Source organism: Camelus ferus, chromosome 15 (assembly GCF_009834535.1).
Source record: "Camelus ferus isolate YT-003-E chromosome 15, BCGSAC_Cfer_1.0, whole genome shotgun sequence".
Classification (NCBI taxonomy): domain Eukaryota; kingdom Metazoa; phylum Chordata; class Mammalia; order Artiodactyla; family Camelidae; genus Camelus; species Camelus ferus.
This window is the reverse complement of record NC_045710.1, coordinates 36369709-36389128: the sequence shown is the minus strand read 5'-3', so window position 1 is coordinate 36389128 and position 19420 is coordinate 36369709. Positions and strand designations below refer to the sequence as shown.

Below are 19420 nucleotides of genomic sequence, written 5' to 3'. Positions count from 1 at the left end.
TGGCTCCCAAACCATGCCTTCCAGCCCCAACATCCCTAAGTCCCCAGTTTATATCATCTGATCCCTCTAGGACACTCCTACTCAAATCACACATGTTTAATGGTAAACACATTTTCATCTCTTCTCTCCAGATTATTACTGTTTCAGATTCCCTCATCTCCTAGCCTGCATGGCTTATATTTTTGGACTTCTGATTATACCTTAAAAAAAAAAAAAGACAATAGTCATAAATTCTGTCATGTGACTTTCCTTTGACTTTTCTTATCCAACATTATTTACCATGGCCCCTTTGAAAACTCTTCTTTTCCAGCCCAGTCTGGCCTCTTGTGCTCTTTCTTGAATGCTGTATTAATTGTGTCTTCACGGGATATTTGTGCTGGTCCCCATGTTTGGCACCAACATCCATGTCCTTACAAAGTAGTGTATCCTATACCTCCTCCTGGTTGAAACTTCCCTGATGCTCCAGTTTACCATCAAAGTCCATGAGAGTCTTTTATTTCTCTGATTTTATAAGGCACGTTTAGCCTCAGCCTTACAACCTGGCCCTTGGGCTTCATGGAATTCTTGTGTCTCAATCTGTTTATATTGAATTAGAAGATATTTATCAAGTGACCCATTTATGATAGGAGACTCAGTGCTGCTGAGATTCAAACTGAGTGTGTCAAAGAATCCTCTCGAGCCGCTTGTTGTGTAGTGCAAGGCACGCTTCAAGGGCACAAGTGACTGTTAACTAAGTCAGAGAAACTGTTAACTAAGGCATGTACATTTGACATCTTGTCATTCTGACTATACTAGAAACAAGGGGACAGCCTGGACTTCTCACTCTTCTGTATCTCTCAGCACAGTCAACAAAAAATGAGGTCCACTATGGGTGGACAGTCCTTACCACACACACCGACACAGCCACACTGGTGGCCATCAGGTACTGAGAACACTGGATGCCCAGTGCTCACATACGGTCTCTGTAACTCTCACAGCCTTACTGGTGGTCATTATTAACCTATTTCACCGGTGAAGAATCTGACTTTTAAAGGAGTTATGTAACTTAATGTGTCTGCACTGAGACGATCAGTAAATGGCAGAACTGGGATTTGTAGCCAAATATAACTGAAAAGCCTGTGCACTCGTCCCTGCTCATTACTGCTCAGCTACTGGGATGTCGATACTTATGATGTCACCTCAGGTCATTCCACAGATGACACTCTTGAGAGCGGGACTGTTACATACACGTGTACACACACACGCGCCAAAAGTAAGGGTTTCTTGATATTTAAAAACAAAACAAAACTCCCCAGATGTTTGAAGTTATCTGGCTTTGTACCTGTTCTTTGTATCTTCTTGTGAAAAGGCCCTAGTTCTGTAATTTCCTTGTCAGTTGCATACATGGCCTACTTAAAGGATATAAATAGAAATCAACCACTCATAGCTTGAAGAAGGGGTAACAACATGGCTTCAAGTCCGTAGGAAGCTGACTCTTCCTAGATGTCCATCCTGGCTCTTGTTCACACACTGGGACGTGAAAAAGCCTATCTTCCTTTCCATACACAGGATTTTGCCTGCAAGATCCCATTAGTGCTAATGGGTCATTTTCCTCCCATCACCCCCAGGATCAAAAGGAGAAGCTGCATCCTTGATGACATGCTAATGCTTCATGGGGCTCAGGCCACTCAAGGGTTTCCTTTGTTCTCTGCCTATGACAACCCACTGGGGGACTCGAGACCACTCTCTGCTATATGAAGGGTTTATAAAGACTGCATTAAGTGGTGCTAAGTGCAGCCTCTGTAATGAAAATGAGAATGGAGACCCTATTTGCTTATAAAGCCAGACTCATCCACCTCTGTGTGTTCGAGGCTTGTATCCTGCACTGCTTAAATCAATATTTTCTGCTCTTTAACAACACAAGGGGAAGACAACTACTTCTCTTCAATAAGCTTTAAAAAGTTGTTCAGGCAAATAAGTGTGCTGATTGGGAAAAAATATGATGTAGCAGGAAGTGGGAAAGGAAGTAAGTGCATTTTAGAAATAACTTTCTCCCCATGTGTTGCTTCACCATTCTCCCTTCTTTCCTGATTCTCTTCTGCTGTGACCTCAGTCCATCAGTTGGCTGACAGGTTATTAAGTGCCCACTGTGCTTAGCCCAGTTGTAGGCGCTGTGGGGGAATCTAAAACAAATAAAGATACAATCTCTATCCTCCAGGATATTATGAGCAGAAAGAGGAAGATGGGTTATTGAGTATACATCATCCTATACATAACTTTCAGTACTAAGTTCTATGTCTGAAAAGTCTGAAGCACTGCCAAGAATCCTTCATTCAACTCCCCACTGTTCTCTAATGCTGCATTCATTATGCCCAGAGGAGAGCTGAAATTTCCTAACAGATGTCATTCAACCAGTGAAAGTAGGGAGCATTTCCTTGCATTGATACTTGACATGTAACAGCCTAAATCTCAGCCCAGGATCTCAGGTGTGCAAGAAAGGTAGCTTTTTTCTCTTTTTCTGTGACTCACCTTGATTTCTGCTTTGAGCTCTGGTTCTTTGAATCAGTGAAAACATCGTCTCAGGCAATCTTAGTTCCCTTACTTCCCTGGGATTCTTTAGGGATGGGGGGGCTTCCATGGCACCAGTTTTTGTAGAGAGAGATGGCACAGGAACAGGCGCCACTGAGTTGCTGCCCAGCGTCGCCATTCGTGTGTGCGTGACCTCCTCAGGTCAGTCTTTTCCTGCTTGTTTCTTTGCCACTCTGGGAACTGTTCTATTGATCCCACACCACAATGGGGTATGGGAAGGCTGACTAAGCTCCTAGCGTGTGTAAATCTACCATGCGGCTGTTTCTTCTCAAGGACCTCACTGCTGCCTCTGGGTTCTCTGGAGGAAATGCACACAGATCAGCTTGACTTTCCTCAACCTACCTGAGGTTTGACGTCCTCAGATTAGAGCACTGTGTCCCTTTTCTTGGCAATGACTCTGTTCACACTTCTCCAGCTTTCTCTCCTGCTTACCCACATGAGGGGCAGGAAAGCTTTTCTCTCCTCATGTAATTGCCTGGATAGTCTGTCCGTTTCACTCTGGGAGTCTTTGATTTTAAGGCCCAAAGGCATAAAGATAATTTTATATCTTTGGTTTCTGATGCACATCCCTTCTCTGAGGCGAGTAAAACACAATCGCTTGAAATTTAAGTGAGAGGAAAGACCAAGGAGAGAAAGGAAATATGGGGGAAAAATGAGATATTTCAAAAAAAGTATCCTAATTCAGACCAAAAACATGCTCTCCTTTAATATTAAGAATGGTGGTTAACAGTCAATAGATGTTTTATTTCAGAGTTGGGAGAAGTAAACACATGCAAGTACCTTAGGTACAAAGTGTGCAGGACCAGTGACATTCTAGGGAAATACTTAGAGCTTTAGTTAGTAGGTCCGTGACCTGAGTTCTCACTTTTTATGGCTGACTTTAAGCAAGCTCCAGATATTCCTCCGCCCAATCCAGGAATGTTATATCTGTGGCCTGATCTTACTCTATACTTACCAGCTGGTAGGTTAGCTTATTACTGTTTCCTGGATGCTGGCAGAAGATGCAAGATTTCTGGGTCAGAGACCAAGGATTTTATTACTCATGACCCAACAAACAGCATGAGCATGAGCATCTCTGTCAGTTCTCCTTGCTCCCAAGTCCCGTGAAAACACTGCAGAGGGGCCCAGGTAAACATTAGGAATGTAGGAGTTCTGTGTTATGGTGGGAGAAGGTACCACTTGGCATCAAAGGTAAATAAAATGGTTAATGTGAGAGAAAATGTAAACGGCAATGCAAAGTTGGAGAAACAAGTAGCTACATAGGCTATGTTACCAGGACTTGTGACCAGGAGCAGTGTATTATGGAATTTGGGGGTCATCCTCCTTGTATTCTGCATTGATTATTATATTAGAGAGTTAATTAATTGTATCTACTGAATGCTATCCAGATATGATGAATAATCTTGGATGGAAAGGAAATGGAATCAAACTTGGATTGCGATCTTTCTCTCTTTTTTTTTAAGTGGTAGCCCATAACGTTAGGAAATCTCAAACCTAGAACACGAAGATGACAAAGCAGAGCACAGTGTTCCACTAGATACTGCAGTAAAATTGGGGGTGGGGAGCCTAACTGATAACTTGCTAACAGATCCTAGAGGAGCATGAAGAATTAAAAGTTGTGTAACTCCACCTACAAAAGAGATACTTGAAAAGGGATGTAATATTCAAGTATAAACAGACTACTATGGGGGTGAGTTAGTGAATAAGACAGGGACACGCAAGGATAATACTCTTAAGAATAGTAGAAAAGGCAATTTTAGACATTTAGAATTTGTTGAGCTTCTAGTTAACAGAAAGACCTAGACTTCTCTAAGCAGAAGATGGACTTGATAATAATAACACCTCTTAACACCTGCTACATATTTTCATTCTGGTAGATACTTTCTCTATTTTATCTCATTTAATCCTCACAAACCCTATGGGATAGGCTTTATTGTTTCCATTTTAGAAATGAGATTACTAATGATCAGAGAAACTAAAAATAATGCTTGAACCCATAGAGTTGATACATAATTTGACTTGGATTTTAATTCAGGGGCCACTTCATGGCCTCTGTCCTTCCCTTTGGCTGTACTGTGTCGAGCTCACAGAGTTCTCTGTGGAAATAGCTTCTAGAAGTGTCTTCTAGTGCCGATGTATTATTCAAACACTTCTATTGTTTTGCATTTTTAAGAAAATATCTAATTATACATTTACTTTTTAAAATTAATTTAATGAAAAATAAACCTCACTGTTTTTTTCTTTCATGTCAATGACAAGTGACTTTCGTGACCAAAAGTTTCCTCTTCCCACAGGTGACTTGTATATAGGAGGAGTGGCCAAAGAAACATACAAATCCTTGCCAAAACTTGTCCATGCCAAGGAGGGCTTTCAGGGCTGCCTGGCATCAGTGGATTTAAATGGACGGCTTCCGGACCTCATCTCAGATGCTCTCTTCTGCAATGGGCAGATTGAGAGAGGATGTGAAGGTACTAGATCTTTGTTATCACACTCTAAATAGTTCTAATCCCACTTTCCAATGAGAACAAATCTCTCTGGCCAGCAAAGTTTTCATTTCTGATAATTGGCCAAACCCCCACTTAAGGCTTAAAAATCCTTACTCATGTTTTCCATTTGTCATCCCATAAATCTTAAATTTTCTGGACTTTTGGCAAACTGACCTAATGCCTGATAGAAAGCGGGAGCTATGTCTCTGGACTTGGTTATTTTCCACTTCTTTGCATACTGTAGTTCACCTAATCAGTGTGTTAATCAGTTCTGCAAACTTGCTTCATAGCATTGAATAGATACACTGTTTAGACTAGAAAAACAGACTTACTCCAGCAAATGTTAACTTGAGCTTGTTTTTTCAAAATCGACATTCAATAGGATGTAATAAGAGAATAACGTTCAGAGACCCATTCTCAAATCACTATTTGATTTGTGTCTACGTGGCAGCAAGAGTGTCTCAGTTTGTTTTAGCAAAAATTGATGTCTTCTATTACCCGAAGGCTAATATTCCATACTTCAGAAATGCTTCTAGTATCTTCCTGCTTTTTTGTGTTCTCTATCAGACTGAGATCTGTAGGAGTACTTTTTGATTGCTACTTTCATTTTAGATAATTTTCCCTTCAACACCTCAGATTATTTGAGCCAATTCTCCCTCCATAAATGTAATTTAATCACATTATCCTGAATTTTGTAGCTCTGAGCGTGTTGCTGCTTCTCCTTTAATGTTGAATACAGTTTGGGCCATTTTGAAAATTTTAGATTCATGAGGAAATTTCATAAGGGAGAAGCAAAGAAAGACATATGAATTCCTGGCCCCCAGGAGATGATGAATCATTTCTTCTCAGCCAAGATAATGCTATTAGATTTAGCAATTACCTAGGTACATGAAAATGTGCAACATATTTTGCCCTGAAAAGTCAGGTGGAATTCAAGTTGTGTTTTAATCATGCCAGAGGATAAGGCTACTTAATGGAAAGCTGTTGAATTCATTTTTAATGTTTTTGCTGTGTTATTTTCTTTATCTCAAAATTTGGTATAACACACTTCTGTAAAACAAAGGGAAACTGCGTGTTTTCTCCTTTTACCGGTTTGGCAAAGGAAACAAAATTAAGTGAATAAATTCTTTCTAGTGGATGGATACAAAAATGTGGGTCTTAACTTTGGTTCTTGGAGGTGAGCTAGTAAGTGAGAATTTATGCATTTATTTTTTTATTTTTTAGAAATAAAATTACTACAAACCGTTCTGAAAACATTTTTCAAAATAAGCCTTTCTACAAGTTGCTCAGTGACATCTCACCTAAAAGAAATGGTAGGAACAGACAAACACATTCACAGCTGAACACTTACAAGACAGAAAACCAAACACACACGCATGACCTCCCACCACTGGCATGTGATGTGAGTGGGTGAGTGGAAGGGAAGACTAATGAGAAATACACCGAGAATGTGTATTTACTGAAATGAATAATATTAGGTGTTATTTTCCAACATAATCCAATAAGCATTGTGGTTAAGATGATTGCACATCTTCTTGGGTAATCCTAAACTGCTATTTGAACATTTCAAATCATTCAGTAAGTTATGACATTGGTTCCTCCCTTACCTTATCTAGTTTGCTTTAATATCTGAGCTTTAAGAATTCTCACTTCTTTTACTTTATTCTTAGAATGTAACATTTTCATTCCACTATCAAGATTAACAACTTCTTGTTTGCTTTTTTCCTCATTTCATATTAATTTATGTAGAACTTGAAAAAATGAGATAACCCTATGTTACCAGTCACTTTTTCACTTAACATTAGAAATTATCCTATCCATTGGAAACTTTAGAACGTGAATTTCAAAGCTGCATATGATCCCTTGTCCTTAGAGGACCTGCTTTTATTAACAACTTTTAATTTATGATTAGATCATTATCCTCTGTGGTTCCTAGGAGTAATCTCAGAGGTCCCTGTCATAGGTGTAGTTGATGTATTTTTAGGATTAGTGATCAACTTCTAGATAAATTATTTCTATAAAGAGTGTTGTCTCATGGGACTTTGAGTTCACATCACATTGGAATCACTTAACTTACATATTAATAGAAACCATATAAATTTGACATCACTGAATAATACCTTGTCAAGATTTTCTGCCGTTTCTACCCAATAAGACCCTCAAGTCTCTAAGCCTCTTTCATGTAAAAAGTCATTGGTCTTCCCTCAATAACCATTTACTGCCTTTCATGTCTAACTTATGTCAGTGTGTAACAGCGGATTTTTTTTTTTTTTTAACACAACACATGTTAGCTCGCAGAGGGCACTTACCTTGTCCAGGACCCTTTAGATGAATGTTTCTCAACTTTTAGCCACAATCAGAATCACTTGCAGAATTCTTAAAACCCATGTTACTGGAGACCGCCCCCAAGGTTTCTGATTCAGTAGGTCTAGCAAGGGGGCCTAGAATTTACATTTCTCACAAGTTCCTAAATGATGCTAATGCTTTTGGCCTGACACCAGATTTGGAAAATTACTGCATTGTCCTCCTTACATAAGAGAAAGTAGACACTGGCAGTCCACCAATAATCAGGTTCAGTCAAGCTTAATACTGAGTTAAGAAAACTTTTGTACAAGAAGGTTGGTGAAAACAATTTTAATTCAGAGACTCTGCGTGGACTCATAACGTTCAGTCCTAGAACTGCAATATAAGCTATAGAAATACTTAATTTTAAAGCCACCATTGATTGAACACTGGTGACAATGTTTACATGTGATATTTCATTTAATTCTCAAAGCTCAAATGAATTAGGTATGACTGACTCTTTCAGATGAGTAAATCGAGCCTCAGCGATGAAAGGTGACCTTCCTAAGGTCATACAGCAAGTGTGAGTGGATGATGGAAGGTTTGAATCCAAGTTTGCTTTACTTGAAATCCCAGGCATCCAAGCCCTTTCCTCTATTGTTTCTTTGGTTTCCAGAGGTTGTAGTTTTTTCTTTTGCTTTCATTTCCTTCCCAAAAATATCCTTATTTTTAACCACTTAATACAAATGTCCTTGTGGCTTGCTCCCAATTTTATTCAGTCATAAAATAATAAGAACATTATATAACTAGAGGGAAAAATAAATTCAGGGCTTTGTCTTGTGCAAATGCCTGTCAATGTTTAAACATTGTTCTGGAAGGTGAGTACTTTGGAAAATGTGGCTTGTCAGGCACAGGCATGCATTCTCTTGTAATACCTGAATATATAAAGACTGTTGTGATAATGGAAAAAATAATAATAAAGCACGTCTTTGTGTCCACAGAAAGGCTTGGCAGGCACCCTGGGTGGCGGCTCTACAACGCGGGCAGACGATCTTTTTATAAGATTGCAGTTTCACTGTATTTAGAGCTTAGCATTATTTTGCAATTGCATTTGCCAAAACAAAAGTAAAAACAGAAATGCGACTCTCTCTCAGTTGTCGCTCCTGCTCTTCCCTTCGGCTGGACAAGGAAGGGAGCAGGATCCACTGAGAGCACTGCGCCTGACCCAGGCCGGGCCTCTGCCACTTCTGCTCTTAGGCTTGTCCAGGGAGGAATGTGCCAAGCAACATTGCATTCAGAGTTGTTTTTTTTTTTTTTTTTTTTTCTTTTTTAACAAACATTAATTATTTTCAGTCTCTAATGCCATGGAATAAAGATCCTTAGATACTTACCTATCACAGACTGGAAAAACAACAAAAACTAAGCAATTTAGTGGTTCTTACTTTTCGATGCAGGAGAGGTGAGAAAAGCTATTACATCTATTCAGGTCTCCCAGGCTTGGGAGTTTATTATTATTATGCATAACAACGATTATTTTTATTATGATTACTGATTACTATTTTTGTTTTTATATATATATATATATATTTACTATTATTATATAGTTAGTATTTACAGTATTACGGTTTCTGAATTTGTGAAAATTCGCACAGGTTAGGCTACACTCAACAACTTCTTATGAAGAATACCACGACCAAGAAATCTGTAATAAAAATATGATTGTAAAGAGGATGTTTAAACATACATTTTTACAATGACATCAGTTTGTAGAAAATCTAATTACAGATCATTCTCATGTATTCACTAAAGCAGTTACCTCAAAGGCTCTCAGTGTCAATAGCATCTAATGAGTATGGTGCCTGTTTTTAAATATATTTAAAAACCTATAAAATTGTGTTTACTGGAAAATATCTTCAGTTTATATTCTGAAGATAATTTGGGTAGACAGCGTTCCATTCTCACCTAAGATAGCACTTACTGGTGAGGTTCTACTGTAATATTCACAGGGCAGTTTGTAAGAGTTGAAGACAATTATAAATATAGAGAAAATAGAGACATAACTCTGAGATCTGAAAGCAGTGTACACCCTGTCTGGTAAAGGCAAAGCTAAACTCTCCCTGTCACAGTCTTGTAAAGGAATGTGCTTTATGGGGAATTGCAGTTTGTTTCTTCCATCCGTTACCTTTGCTTTCATCCACTCCAGATGATGAATACATTGTGATAGTTTGGTGTCACCTTAAGGTCCAACTGTCGGCAGAGGACAGCTGGCATTACAGTTTTAAGCCTTAATTGCAATAGCAAAATAAAAGACCCAGAGGGAAAAAATAGAAAGGGATAACTGGTCTGCTAATGACCAGCGTCTGCTGTATCTGCACATGACAAGTGATGCTGCATGCTTCACCTAAGCAATGCAGTCGCTTTGGTAATACACTCGTATCTATCCAAGAGAGGAAAACAATACAAAAGCTCTTAGTTTTCCTTCATTACATGTCATCAGCTCAATTAACCATCATATAAATACATATGTAGTGAAATTCTAATAAATGACTGCTTTCTCATTGTTGGCTTCTCTTGAAATTTATGGCTGTTAATTATTAATTTGTTTGCTCTACACAGCATTTCTCTCCCCATTTACCCCGTTTACAGCAGCATGCTTTTTTGAATTGAACGTTCTTCTGTGTTTGCCCCATTTCAGTATTGCTTACTAACGTTTAATATATTTTGCTTTTTTTTTTTTTTTAATTTTGCTGACAAAGTTGCATTGATGAAAGCTGACTTGCAAGGTAGATAGCCCTGTGTGTAAAAAACAAGACTGAAACCCCGTTAATACACAGTGGAAACCTCAAAATAACATTTTTTTTTACATTTTTGCAGTAATTGTTATTTGGATGCAGATTTAATTTTTTTTTGCTTTCTTGAACATTGTGCAAGAAGCCTCATTTTGTAGCATAGTTTGCATAAAGGCTTTCAGTCTTGAATATGTTTGTATAGTGATTACCTTTAGTGCTTTGATCATCCTTTTTTCAGTTCCTTGTTTTTCAGTGTTCTAGTTATGATTCTTTAGCAATAGACTAGCATTCTTTTGACTCGTATGTTAAATAGGGGCATGTCATTTATACAGAGTTTTTAATTTTGTGTTTAATTGCATGACATTGTTAAAGCATGTGAATTGATACTTGCCAACATACCTATCCAAAACACCCAACAATCATAACTTTATTCATAGTGTGTGCAGGAAAACTTCTGGAAACGAGTAGGACATTTTTGCATAACCTTCTTCAGTTATTTTACCAATCTTTATCTCAGTTTCATGAAGTTATAATCTCCATTTCTCATGGCGTCTCTACCCATTAGTCAGAAGTTAAGGAGATCCATGCGTTTTCCTAAAATCCAAACAGTGAAAGAGAATTATTGATGATGGAATGAGATTACCTGCTACCATGATCACACTAGAAGCTATGTGCTTGCTTTTACTATTTGTTGGGTTAGTTTACTATTATAATGTATTTTGTCCTTTATTTGAAAATTCAGAAAACCTTCGTACTTACAGCTTCTCTGTTCCTAATTCAGGTGTGTGAACTAGAACTTTCCAAGCTAGTTTGGCCATGTAAATTGAGGTGTTGGCAACTACTATATGTGACCTACCTCGTGTGTAAAACACTTCTGGATTTTTTTAAGAAACCCACGTTTCTTTTGGATTGTTTTGCAGGGCCCAGCACAACCTGCCAAGAGGACTCGTGTTCAAACCAAGGAGTGTGCTTGCAGCAGTGGGATGGCTTCAGCTGCGACTGCAGCATGACTTCCTTCAGCGGGCCGCTCTGCAATGACCGTAAGTACCTCTCTGCGTGCGCACTGCTGTTCGTTGTTGCTTCCAACTACTGTCTGATGCCCAGGGTCTGAAACTGGGAGTCTTTGTATCACCCAGGAATAAGTTAAACTGTTGTAACCGGGAGGAGCATTTGGTTCTATAGGAAGGACATTTCTGAGTAACTAAAGTCTCAGTCAAGGATGCCCTTCGCCAAAAGTGGTGATGATGATGGTTCTTTGGTTTTCAACTCTTTGCTGTAATTTTTTAAATTGCTGGTCACCTTGTTGAAAGTATCTTTTTTCATTTCCTATGTATGACATTTCTCCCCTAGTTTTTGAAAGGCCCTTCCTGTTGCTTTCTATTAAGTAATGTTTAATTATATAATATTATCTTGAGGGCTGTGATTATAGTGAATGTTTGCAGATCTCATTATGTTTGTCTGTCTCTACATCTCTTCAAGCCCATACTGCCTTTTACGTTAAAAAATGGTGTATTTGAACTTTGTCCTTCGACTACTCTCCCGTGTATTTTAGCCACTTACGTTTATTGTTTTCACCTTTAGTCTCACCATATAAGCATGATGAAGAAACACAGCATTCACATTATCTTACGGAGTGTCTGTGACTGCCTAATTTATGTGATAGTAGTGTGGATTTTGAGACCAAATTAACTGGTATGTAGGATGAAGTTCTGTTTCTCAATTTTCAAATAGATACTGCTTTACAACATTCCATCAAAATGATAAAAGTGTCTCCTACAAAGTATTGCATTCCAGTCTGTTGAGAAAATGTATGTGGTGAAGCCTTCTGGCTGTAAAATAAGAGTACATGCTTACATTGTAAATGCTACAACGTTTAAGAAAAAGCTCTCGGATGACGGGATAGCAGATAAGACGACTGAAAATTTGGGCTTCCAGACAAAGGCTGGGCTTGAGTATGGGTTTAAAGACAGACCAGATTTTGTTCATTTTGACCTTTGTCTATTTGAAACTCTATTCCTGTCAGTAGATGTGTGTATCACAGTGTGGAAGAGGGGGTCAAACTGAAATATGTTATTGAACTGACTTGTTGCAGCCTAGCAATATAGTGCAATTCCCCAGCTATCTTCAGGTCGCCTATCTAAAATATTGACTATAGGAAGAATAAGCAGCTAGTACAAAGTTAAATAGTACTTGGAAGCGACGTGTAAAGATCACACCATCATAGAAAGAGAAATATTTAGTCTTTATCTACCAGTGACATCTCCCACAGAATTACAAGAAACTTGAAGCAATGAACATGTATTCAAGCCATCACACATTTGCAGACACTGTATTTCTGCAAATCAGATCATACTTAAAAATATTAAACCCCATTTGGAGTAATATAAATAACCTTACATAAAGACTCAATAAATACTTACATGTACATAAAGTAAAGCAAATAAAACAACATATATATTCTTTTAATAAGGATATGTGTATATGTGTGTGTGTGTGTGTGTGTGTGTGTGTGTGTGTGTGTGTGTAGAATAGTAACTTCCTGCCCCATTGAAAACAATATGAACTTATTTTCAAGGACAAAGAGAAGACTTATCTGTTATGATTTTATTATGACAATTTGTTTTTAGTCCTGAGTATGATCCTGACAGATGTAGCTGAGAGAGATTTTTTTTTCATGAAACTGTTTTTCATTTTGCTAAAGAACTTTCTCTGCCAAACTGCGCTTAATCCAGCTTCCGTGTTTTACAAAACAGTTGTCATTTGGTTGTATCATATTGTGTACCCTCATATACCAGTTAGGTATAAAGAGTATGATTTTCGGTATGTATTTGCTAGACATTTCCTAACGGAATACCAAGGTCCTACCTTAAGTGTCCTGCTGTCTTCAAATCATTTTTACAGAAAATTATTTGAATGCTGCTCACAAGTGATAGTAGTGATGATGACAATGATGAGGCTATTTGTTATTTTCTTATAAATAAAGTAACTGTCATTCAATAACTGTATCTCCTGATACGCCTCTTGCACAAGTCAGCATTAAAATTACTTTGGAGGGCTCTCAGAATACATGCATTTTGATTAAATTATTACCTCTGTGGGTTTTCTGGAAATGTGAAATAGCTTCTTGAGTTTGTACGTTGGCATTTTGGTTGTGAGGATATGTGGGTACAAATCAGTATTTAAAAGCAGGTCTTATTTTCATATCAACTATAATTTGGAGAGGGTACAATAATAATGGTTACCTTGAAGACGTGTAATTTAGATGACATTAAAAGTAGCATGCCACAATTTCTTCACTTTTTAAGTTGATCAAAATAAATCTTATCTCTATATCTCACTATTTTTTTGTAAGTTGCACAAATATAATGAGTGTGATTCCTGGGATTTTAACAAACTCTTTTTCTGTAGAGATGGACTCTTTTAAAATAAAGTTATTTAGGACATTTCATTTCTAAATGAAATTTTCTTTTCCAGCTTAGTTATTTATCCATAAATCCTGTGACTGCAGCCTTCAATTACATAGAAAACCAACCCCCCCAAAAAAAATTTTTTTTAAAAAGGGAAAGAACACGCCACATTGTAAATGAGATCCCCCACCCCCCACCACTCATAGACCTTCTAAATGTCATCTGTCTGATAAGTTTCATAGAATGAGTTAGAGTAACTTGAAAATTTTATTTATGTTAGCCTGGAGATATAATTAACAATGGGAAGATGGGAGTATGTTTTCCCTTGTAACTGTAATCTTGGATAAATCATACTAATTAATGAACTTAAAGGAATCTTTCAAAAAAAAGGCACTTAGGCAAAGTGATGCCAAAGGCTACTTTTAAAGAGAAGTGTTTGAGAAACCCTTTCTTCCCTGGAAAGTTGCCATCTAAATGACCTACTCATTGACAGAAATAATTGCTCTGAGTGTGTGTGTGTGTGGAGGGGGTGGGTAGTATATTGTAGTGTATGTAACTCCTCGATTCCTCCACATCCATAACTTATTTTAGACCCCCAGTATACTTTTTCTGGCTCATTGTAGCAGTCTCCCAGCTGAGTTTCCCCGTTCTCATCCCTCCATCATCCGGCCCATCCTCTGCCTCCTCACCAGCTTTATTCTTTTTTCCTGTTCTCCCTAGTTTAAGTATTAGCAGCTCTTGCTGATTCTCCTAAACAGAGGCAGTGTTTCCCCTCCTCTGACCTCTGTCATTAGCCATCACTTTCTAGCTTATGGTTACTTACGTTTGGTCTTATCTCCCTGTAAGACTGTGTTCTCTTAGGGACAATTTTTTTTTTTTCTTGTGCTTCCTAAGCCCAATGTTTTGCACCTCACATTGCGTATAATTAGTGTTAATAGTAACTCACTAAATCAGTGTTGATGAAACTGCATGAATCTTGCATAAGGACTTCTAGTCTAACTTCAGTGGCCAACAGCACTCTCCAAATTCATCGGTTTGGAGTCTGTGAACCTCCATGGTCTGACCCTGCTTTCATATCCATTCTTATCTCTTGCAGAACCTTGTCCATATGGCATGTTACTGACAATTAGGTTACTTACAGCTTTTTGAAAAACATGACACTTCCCCAATTTCCTCACTATTGCTTATGCTGATTTCTCCTCCTGGGGAATGCACTCATTGCACCTAGAGTGTGCACTGCTTTCACAATATCAGCTTGAAGAAATATAATTTCATTTTTCAATCTCTACTTAAACTGTTTCATCCCATAGAACCTTCCCCAGTCCTCTGAGCTGGCCCTACCTTGCATCTTCTGAAATTTTAGAGCAGATGTTTTTACACTTACCTCTTAGATTTGTGAACTTTCTCTTGGAGGTAACCACTTACTGAGTGCATGCCATGTGCCAGGTCTGTGTTAAGAGTTTAATTCATTCTGTTAAATCTGCGTATCACCTATTCATGCTTGCACACAACACACACACACACACACACACACACACACACACACACACACACACACACGCTGTCATCAAACCATGGTGCTATAATAATCCTTTTCTATTTTCACCCTGTGGTCCAGAATAGAATGGGACCATATTAGCTAATTTAATGTCAGGTTGGGGAAGATGAATACGGCTGCAGTCACATGGAAAATAGCGAACATAATAACATTGTCACATTACATTAGTGTAGAAATGCTGTGTACCAAATCACAGCTCAGCTTCAGTGGTGTCTGTTACCATAAGGGATTAATACATCACAGTGCTGTTATTTTGGTGCTAGGAGGGTGTGGGCACTGCCATTAAAAGACTATCTTCAGAATTCTAAACTTTGCCCAAAGAAAACCTTCCCCATAGGAATTCATCGTATCTTTTGTATAAAAAATTAGAATTGTTCATTGAAACAAGGATGGAATACCTTTGACTGTGACTTGTTACCATGGCATTTTAAAATAGCTTCCGTTTTGTTTATCACCTTTTTCTGTTGTTTGAAAAGAGAATCCAGTACCCAGTATCTGAGCATCAATATCAGAACGACCGGAAATGAATCATAACCTACAAAATAAAAACTTGAATCAAAGTAACATTATTTCTCTCCCCTGGAGAGCTGCCAGTAGTTTTAAATTGTGAGCTGATTTGCTGCTGATGCCATTTATGGCTGAATAAAATGTAGCAATTAGCTGTGTCCACAACCAGATCCTCATTGTGAGTGTGATGAATCTTATTAACCTTGAATCATTCAAGCCTCTCTAAATGGCAGCCCTTCAAGTTGTTTAAAGTAATTCGTAGGTAATATTTACTGATAATGCTTTAGAACAACTATCTAGGGTCAGACCTGTCTGAGGTTAAACCATAAAGGATTAAAATATTGTTCATACTGAGTCAGAAAATGAAGTAAAAGAATGGAAAGCATAATGTGTGATAGAGAAATGTACTAGATAACAGAAGTGCTATCTCCTGCTATTTTGTATAAATTTATCTTTGTTCTTCTGGTTGGTAATAGGCATCATAAAAGTAAAAGCACAAAAAGAAGCATTCGTCTCTTTTCATATTGCAATTGGGCAGTCAACTGACAGCTTTAAGCTGTATCTGTATAAGAAAATTTAAGCGGGAAGAAAAACCGCCAAACAGTAGAGTAGAGTATTGCTGTATTTGAATTATTCAGATCAGCTCGCTGTGTTTTTCAGCAGCTGAATGATCCAAGTTTCTAAGTAGTCTTTTACTCTGTGTAACGGATGGCAGTTTGTTCCCAGAAGTCAGGAAGGTTGATTTTTTTTTTTCCCCCTACCAGTCTCTCATTTTTCGGAATTGCTCAAGCACCTGACTCTGTGGACCTTGAATGGGCCCTTATGGTGGTGCTCTTCACCGCAGGCCTGATATAAATACAGGGGTGGCCTTTGGCGTTGACCTTACTGTCAACAGTAATACTGTAATTGGTAATACTGTCACATCCCACCAGAGCCCAACTGGACCAGGGCTCCCTGGAGAGAAGCTTTGGCTCGTCACCTTCGTTAACTATCCTTAAGGGATTGCGATGGTTCCAGTTTTCACTTGATGATATTTCAGAGAGCTCTGCGACCCTCATGTCTGGCTGAGTAATTTTCTTTTCGTCTGAGTGCACTTTGCACAGCTTTCTCCCTTTGCTGTCCAACCGGGATAGACCCAGTGGGTGCAGAATCCAGGCGAGGTCCGGGGAGGCTGCCTGAATCTGAGGTGCTCACTTTCGAAACTTGAGTTTACTGTTAGCTTTTAAATAGATTTTACTTCCCCCAGAAATGATGCACCAGAAGCCCTGGTGAACAGAATGAAGGGTGGTCATGGAGAAGTCTCAGAACCCCGCATCATAGTACAGAAGGATAGATAGAAATAACTCCCAGTTATTAATCAAGAAGTTGGGGAAGAGAGTAAAATGTTAGGTGATTCTCCAGCTTTATGGAATCAGATTATCATGGGTATTTTTTAAAGGAAGAAGTATAAGATTAATAATTAGTTTCGCCTTTGTGGAATAAGTGTTTGATTTTAAAAAAGAATAAAATTATAATCGAATTTGGAAGGAAGTGGTTGGCTCAGGTATCAGTTGTTGATACACTTTGTTGCTGTGAATATACCCCACCAGTGCGTACAAAGGCCCGCAAAAATGTTTTACTGTAATCACACCAAGATATTTTAACGCAAATCACACAATTAATAGGTATTATATGCATGTTGTTTATGTATTATAAGCTTTGCTTTTTCAATCTTCCCCAAATATTATTAGCTTTAATTTGTAAGTGAGGATACCTTGGTGTGGGCAGTTTAAATGACCTCTTTGGGCTGAAATGGTCAGTAACTGACACAAAGAATTTGACTATAAGGTCATCAGACTTTAAGCCCATGTTCTTACTTGTAGCCACAATTCTTTCCCCAGGGGGATAGATTCAGTGTCAATGCAACTGAAATTCGCCAGATGCAAAATTCCCCAGAGAGGTTAATAATGACTGACAGTTACCATTGTAGATATTTTCCCATCCTCATCTGACTCTTGATTCTCATATTTAATTTTAAACATTGTGTTGTTTCATGAAACATGCTCTTCCCTTCAACTGCTCCGTGCTTGCTTCCAAAGATGAGTTAAAAATTCAGAGCTGTGTAAGGCATACTGTCATTAACTTTCGGTTCTGTTATAAAAAGGTGCTGATTATGAAAGAGAGATGGGAATTTTCTGTGATGTTTCTGTGACAGCCTGAGTTTGCTCAAAAATAATAATTTAATATCTGATAATGAAGTCAGGTAAAATATTTCCCAAGATCCTTTTACTTGAAACCAATCCACAGTGTACATTATGGGAAACGAGGAGCAAAGGTACAGAATTGTGCTGACCACTGAATATGTGCCAAGTGTTTCATTATGTTGATTACAGCCTCAGTTTTCTCTTATCCAGTGTTGAGGCAGAAAGGAAAAAAAAATGAAGTCAAAGGTGAGCAGTATGGTCTTTAAAGGTTTTCGGAAGATTCATGGGGATGACACAAGAGAATGCGTGAAGCCCAGATTATGAAAAGTTCCCACAGGATTAGGGGTAAAGACCAAGGGCTCCTTGCATTTCCCCTTGTAGGGAAGGGAAAGAAATTTCAGGAGAGATGTGCAGAGTCCAGCAAAAAGGTCACAATAAAAATAACGTTGTGCTTGCATTAATGAATAATTCTAATCGTAAAGAAGGAAAATATTACTGTGAAGAAAATGCACCTTGCCCAGTGATCCTTCTTCCTTCCCTGAACAAAGCGTTCTGTGTCTTTAATGAGATTTACTGTAGCAATTAACAAGTGTGGGATTCTTTTATGGGGAGGAATTACGGTCTCCTCTGCAGCTCAGAGCTGTTATACATTGTTACGTCTCCCACAGCGTCTACAGCAGCATAAAGTACAAGGGTGGCTGTGAGCTCTGGGTATTCTGGAGTGTATGATTTTAATGACCCTAGTGATCGAAATTCATATCTCTTAGAAAACGGCCTGTAGGGCCTGAGGCTTAATCTCCCCAGGATTTGGTGAAATAGGAAGGTACAAAGGCATTTCTTAACTTGAAATGATTTCAGAATGAAACATGTTTCATTAAAAGGACGAGCTGATACAGAAGGATGTTTAAAAAAAATGGGTCGTGAACAAGGAGGAGGCTGTGTTTGAGGGAGACAGTGGAAACTGTTCGCATAGGTGTGAACGCTTCTTATAAATATATAACATATGACCCTTTAGGGAGAGAAACAGATGGAATATGTAGCGGAAAATAAAGAGTACATTTTGCTTGGTCTCTTCACTGGAATGGTACAGGGTATATTTTAATATTTGGCATCTCCTATTGGGAGGTTTTCGGGACCTTGTCTGGATTCTGGCAGCTCAGGGCAGTACTGACATGGGGAGTGGTGCTGAGTGAAAGCAGACCTTTGAACATGTTTGCGAACTTCTCCAGGTCATGACTTGATGCATAAATATCCCAACCATGTTTCCATGTCAAGCCCTTGATGGTCACTCAGATGCCCGGCATGCTGGAATCCGGAACCAAGGAACCGGATTCACGACGCAATCATCACACCTTCAGAGTCAGGCCGTGTTGCTGAAACCGTGGGGTCCGCCTTCCACGACATCAATCACAGATCTGCTCTCCTAGGTCCTATTCAGGGCAAGTGCTCCTTTTTACTAAATTAAAAACAGAAAAGTGTCAGAGAAGTATCATTTCCTCTCGGCCGCAGGAGACATCACAGAAGTAATTAAACTAGATTTTTGTGTGTCAGGCACATTCCTTTTATTGACAGTGATGATAATTCTGTAAATCGGAACTTGGAAGCATTTTCAGTGTTGCTGAAGTGCAAAAGATAAAAA

The 19420-nt window shown here is 38.5% G+C and overlaps 1 protein-coding gene across 30 annotated transcripts in view; it reads left to right on the top strand.

Annotated features, from left to right (window-relative positions):
* The window catches only part of NRXN1 (neurexin 1), a 1021444-nt gene that overhangs the window by 516296 nt on the left and 485728 nt on the right, over positions 1-19420 (top strand). For all 30 annotated transcript variants that reach the window (XM_032497501.1, XM_032497499.1, XM_032497527.1 and 27 more), the window contains 2 exons: positions 4863-5036; positions 11047-11166. In XM_032497501.1, coding sequence (XP_032353392.1) covers positions 4863-5036; positions 11047-11166 — 294 coding nt within the window. The remainder of the gene's footprint in view (positions 1-4862; positions 5037-11046; positions 11167-19420) is intronic.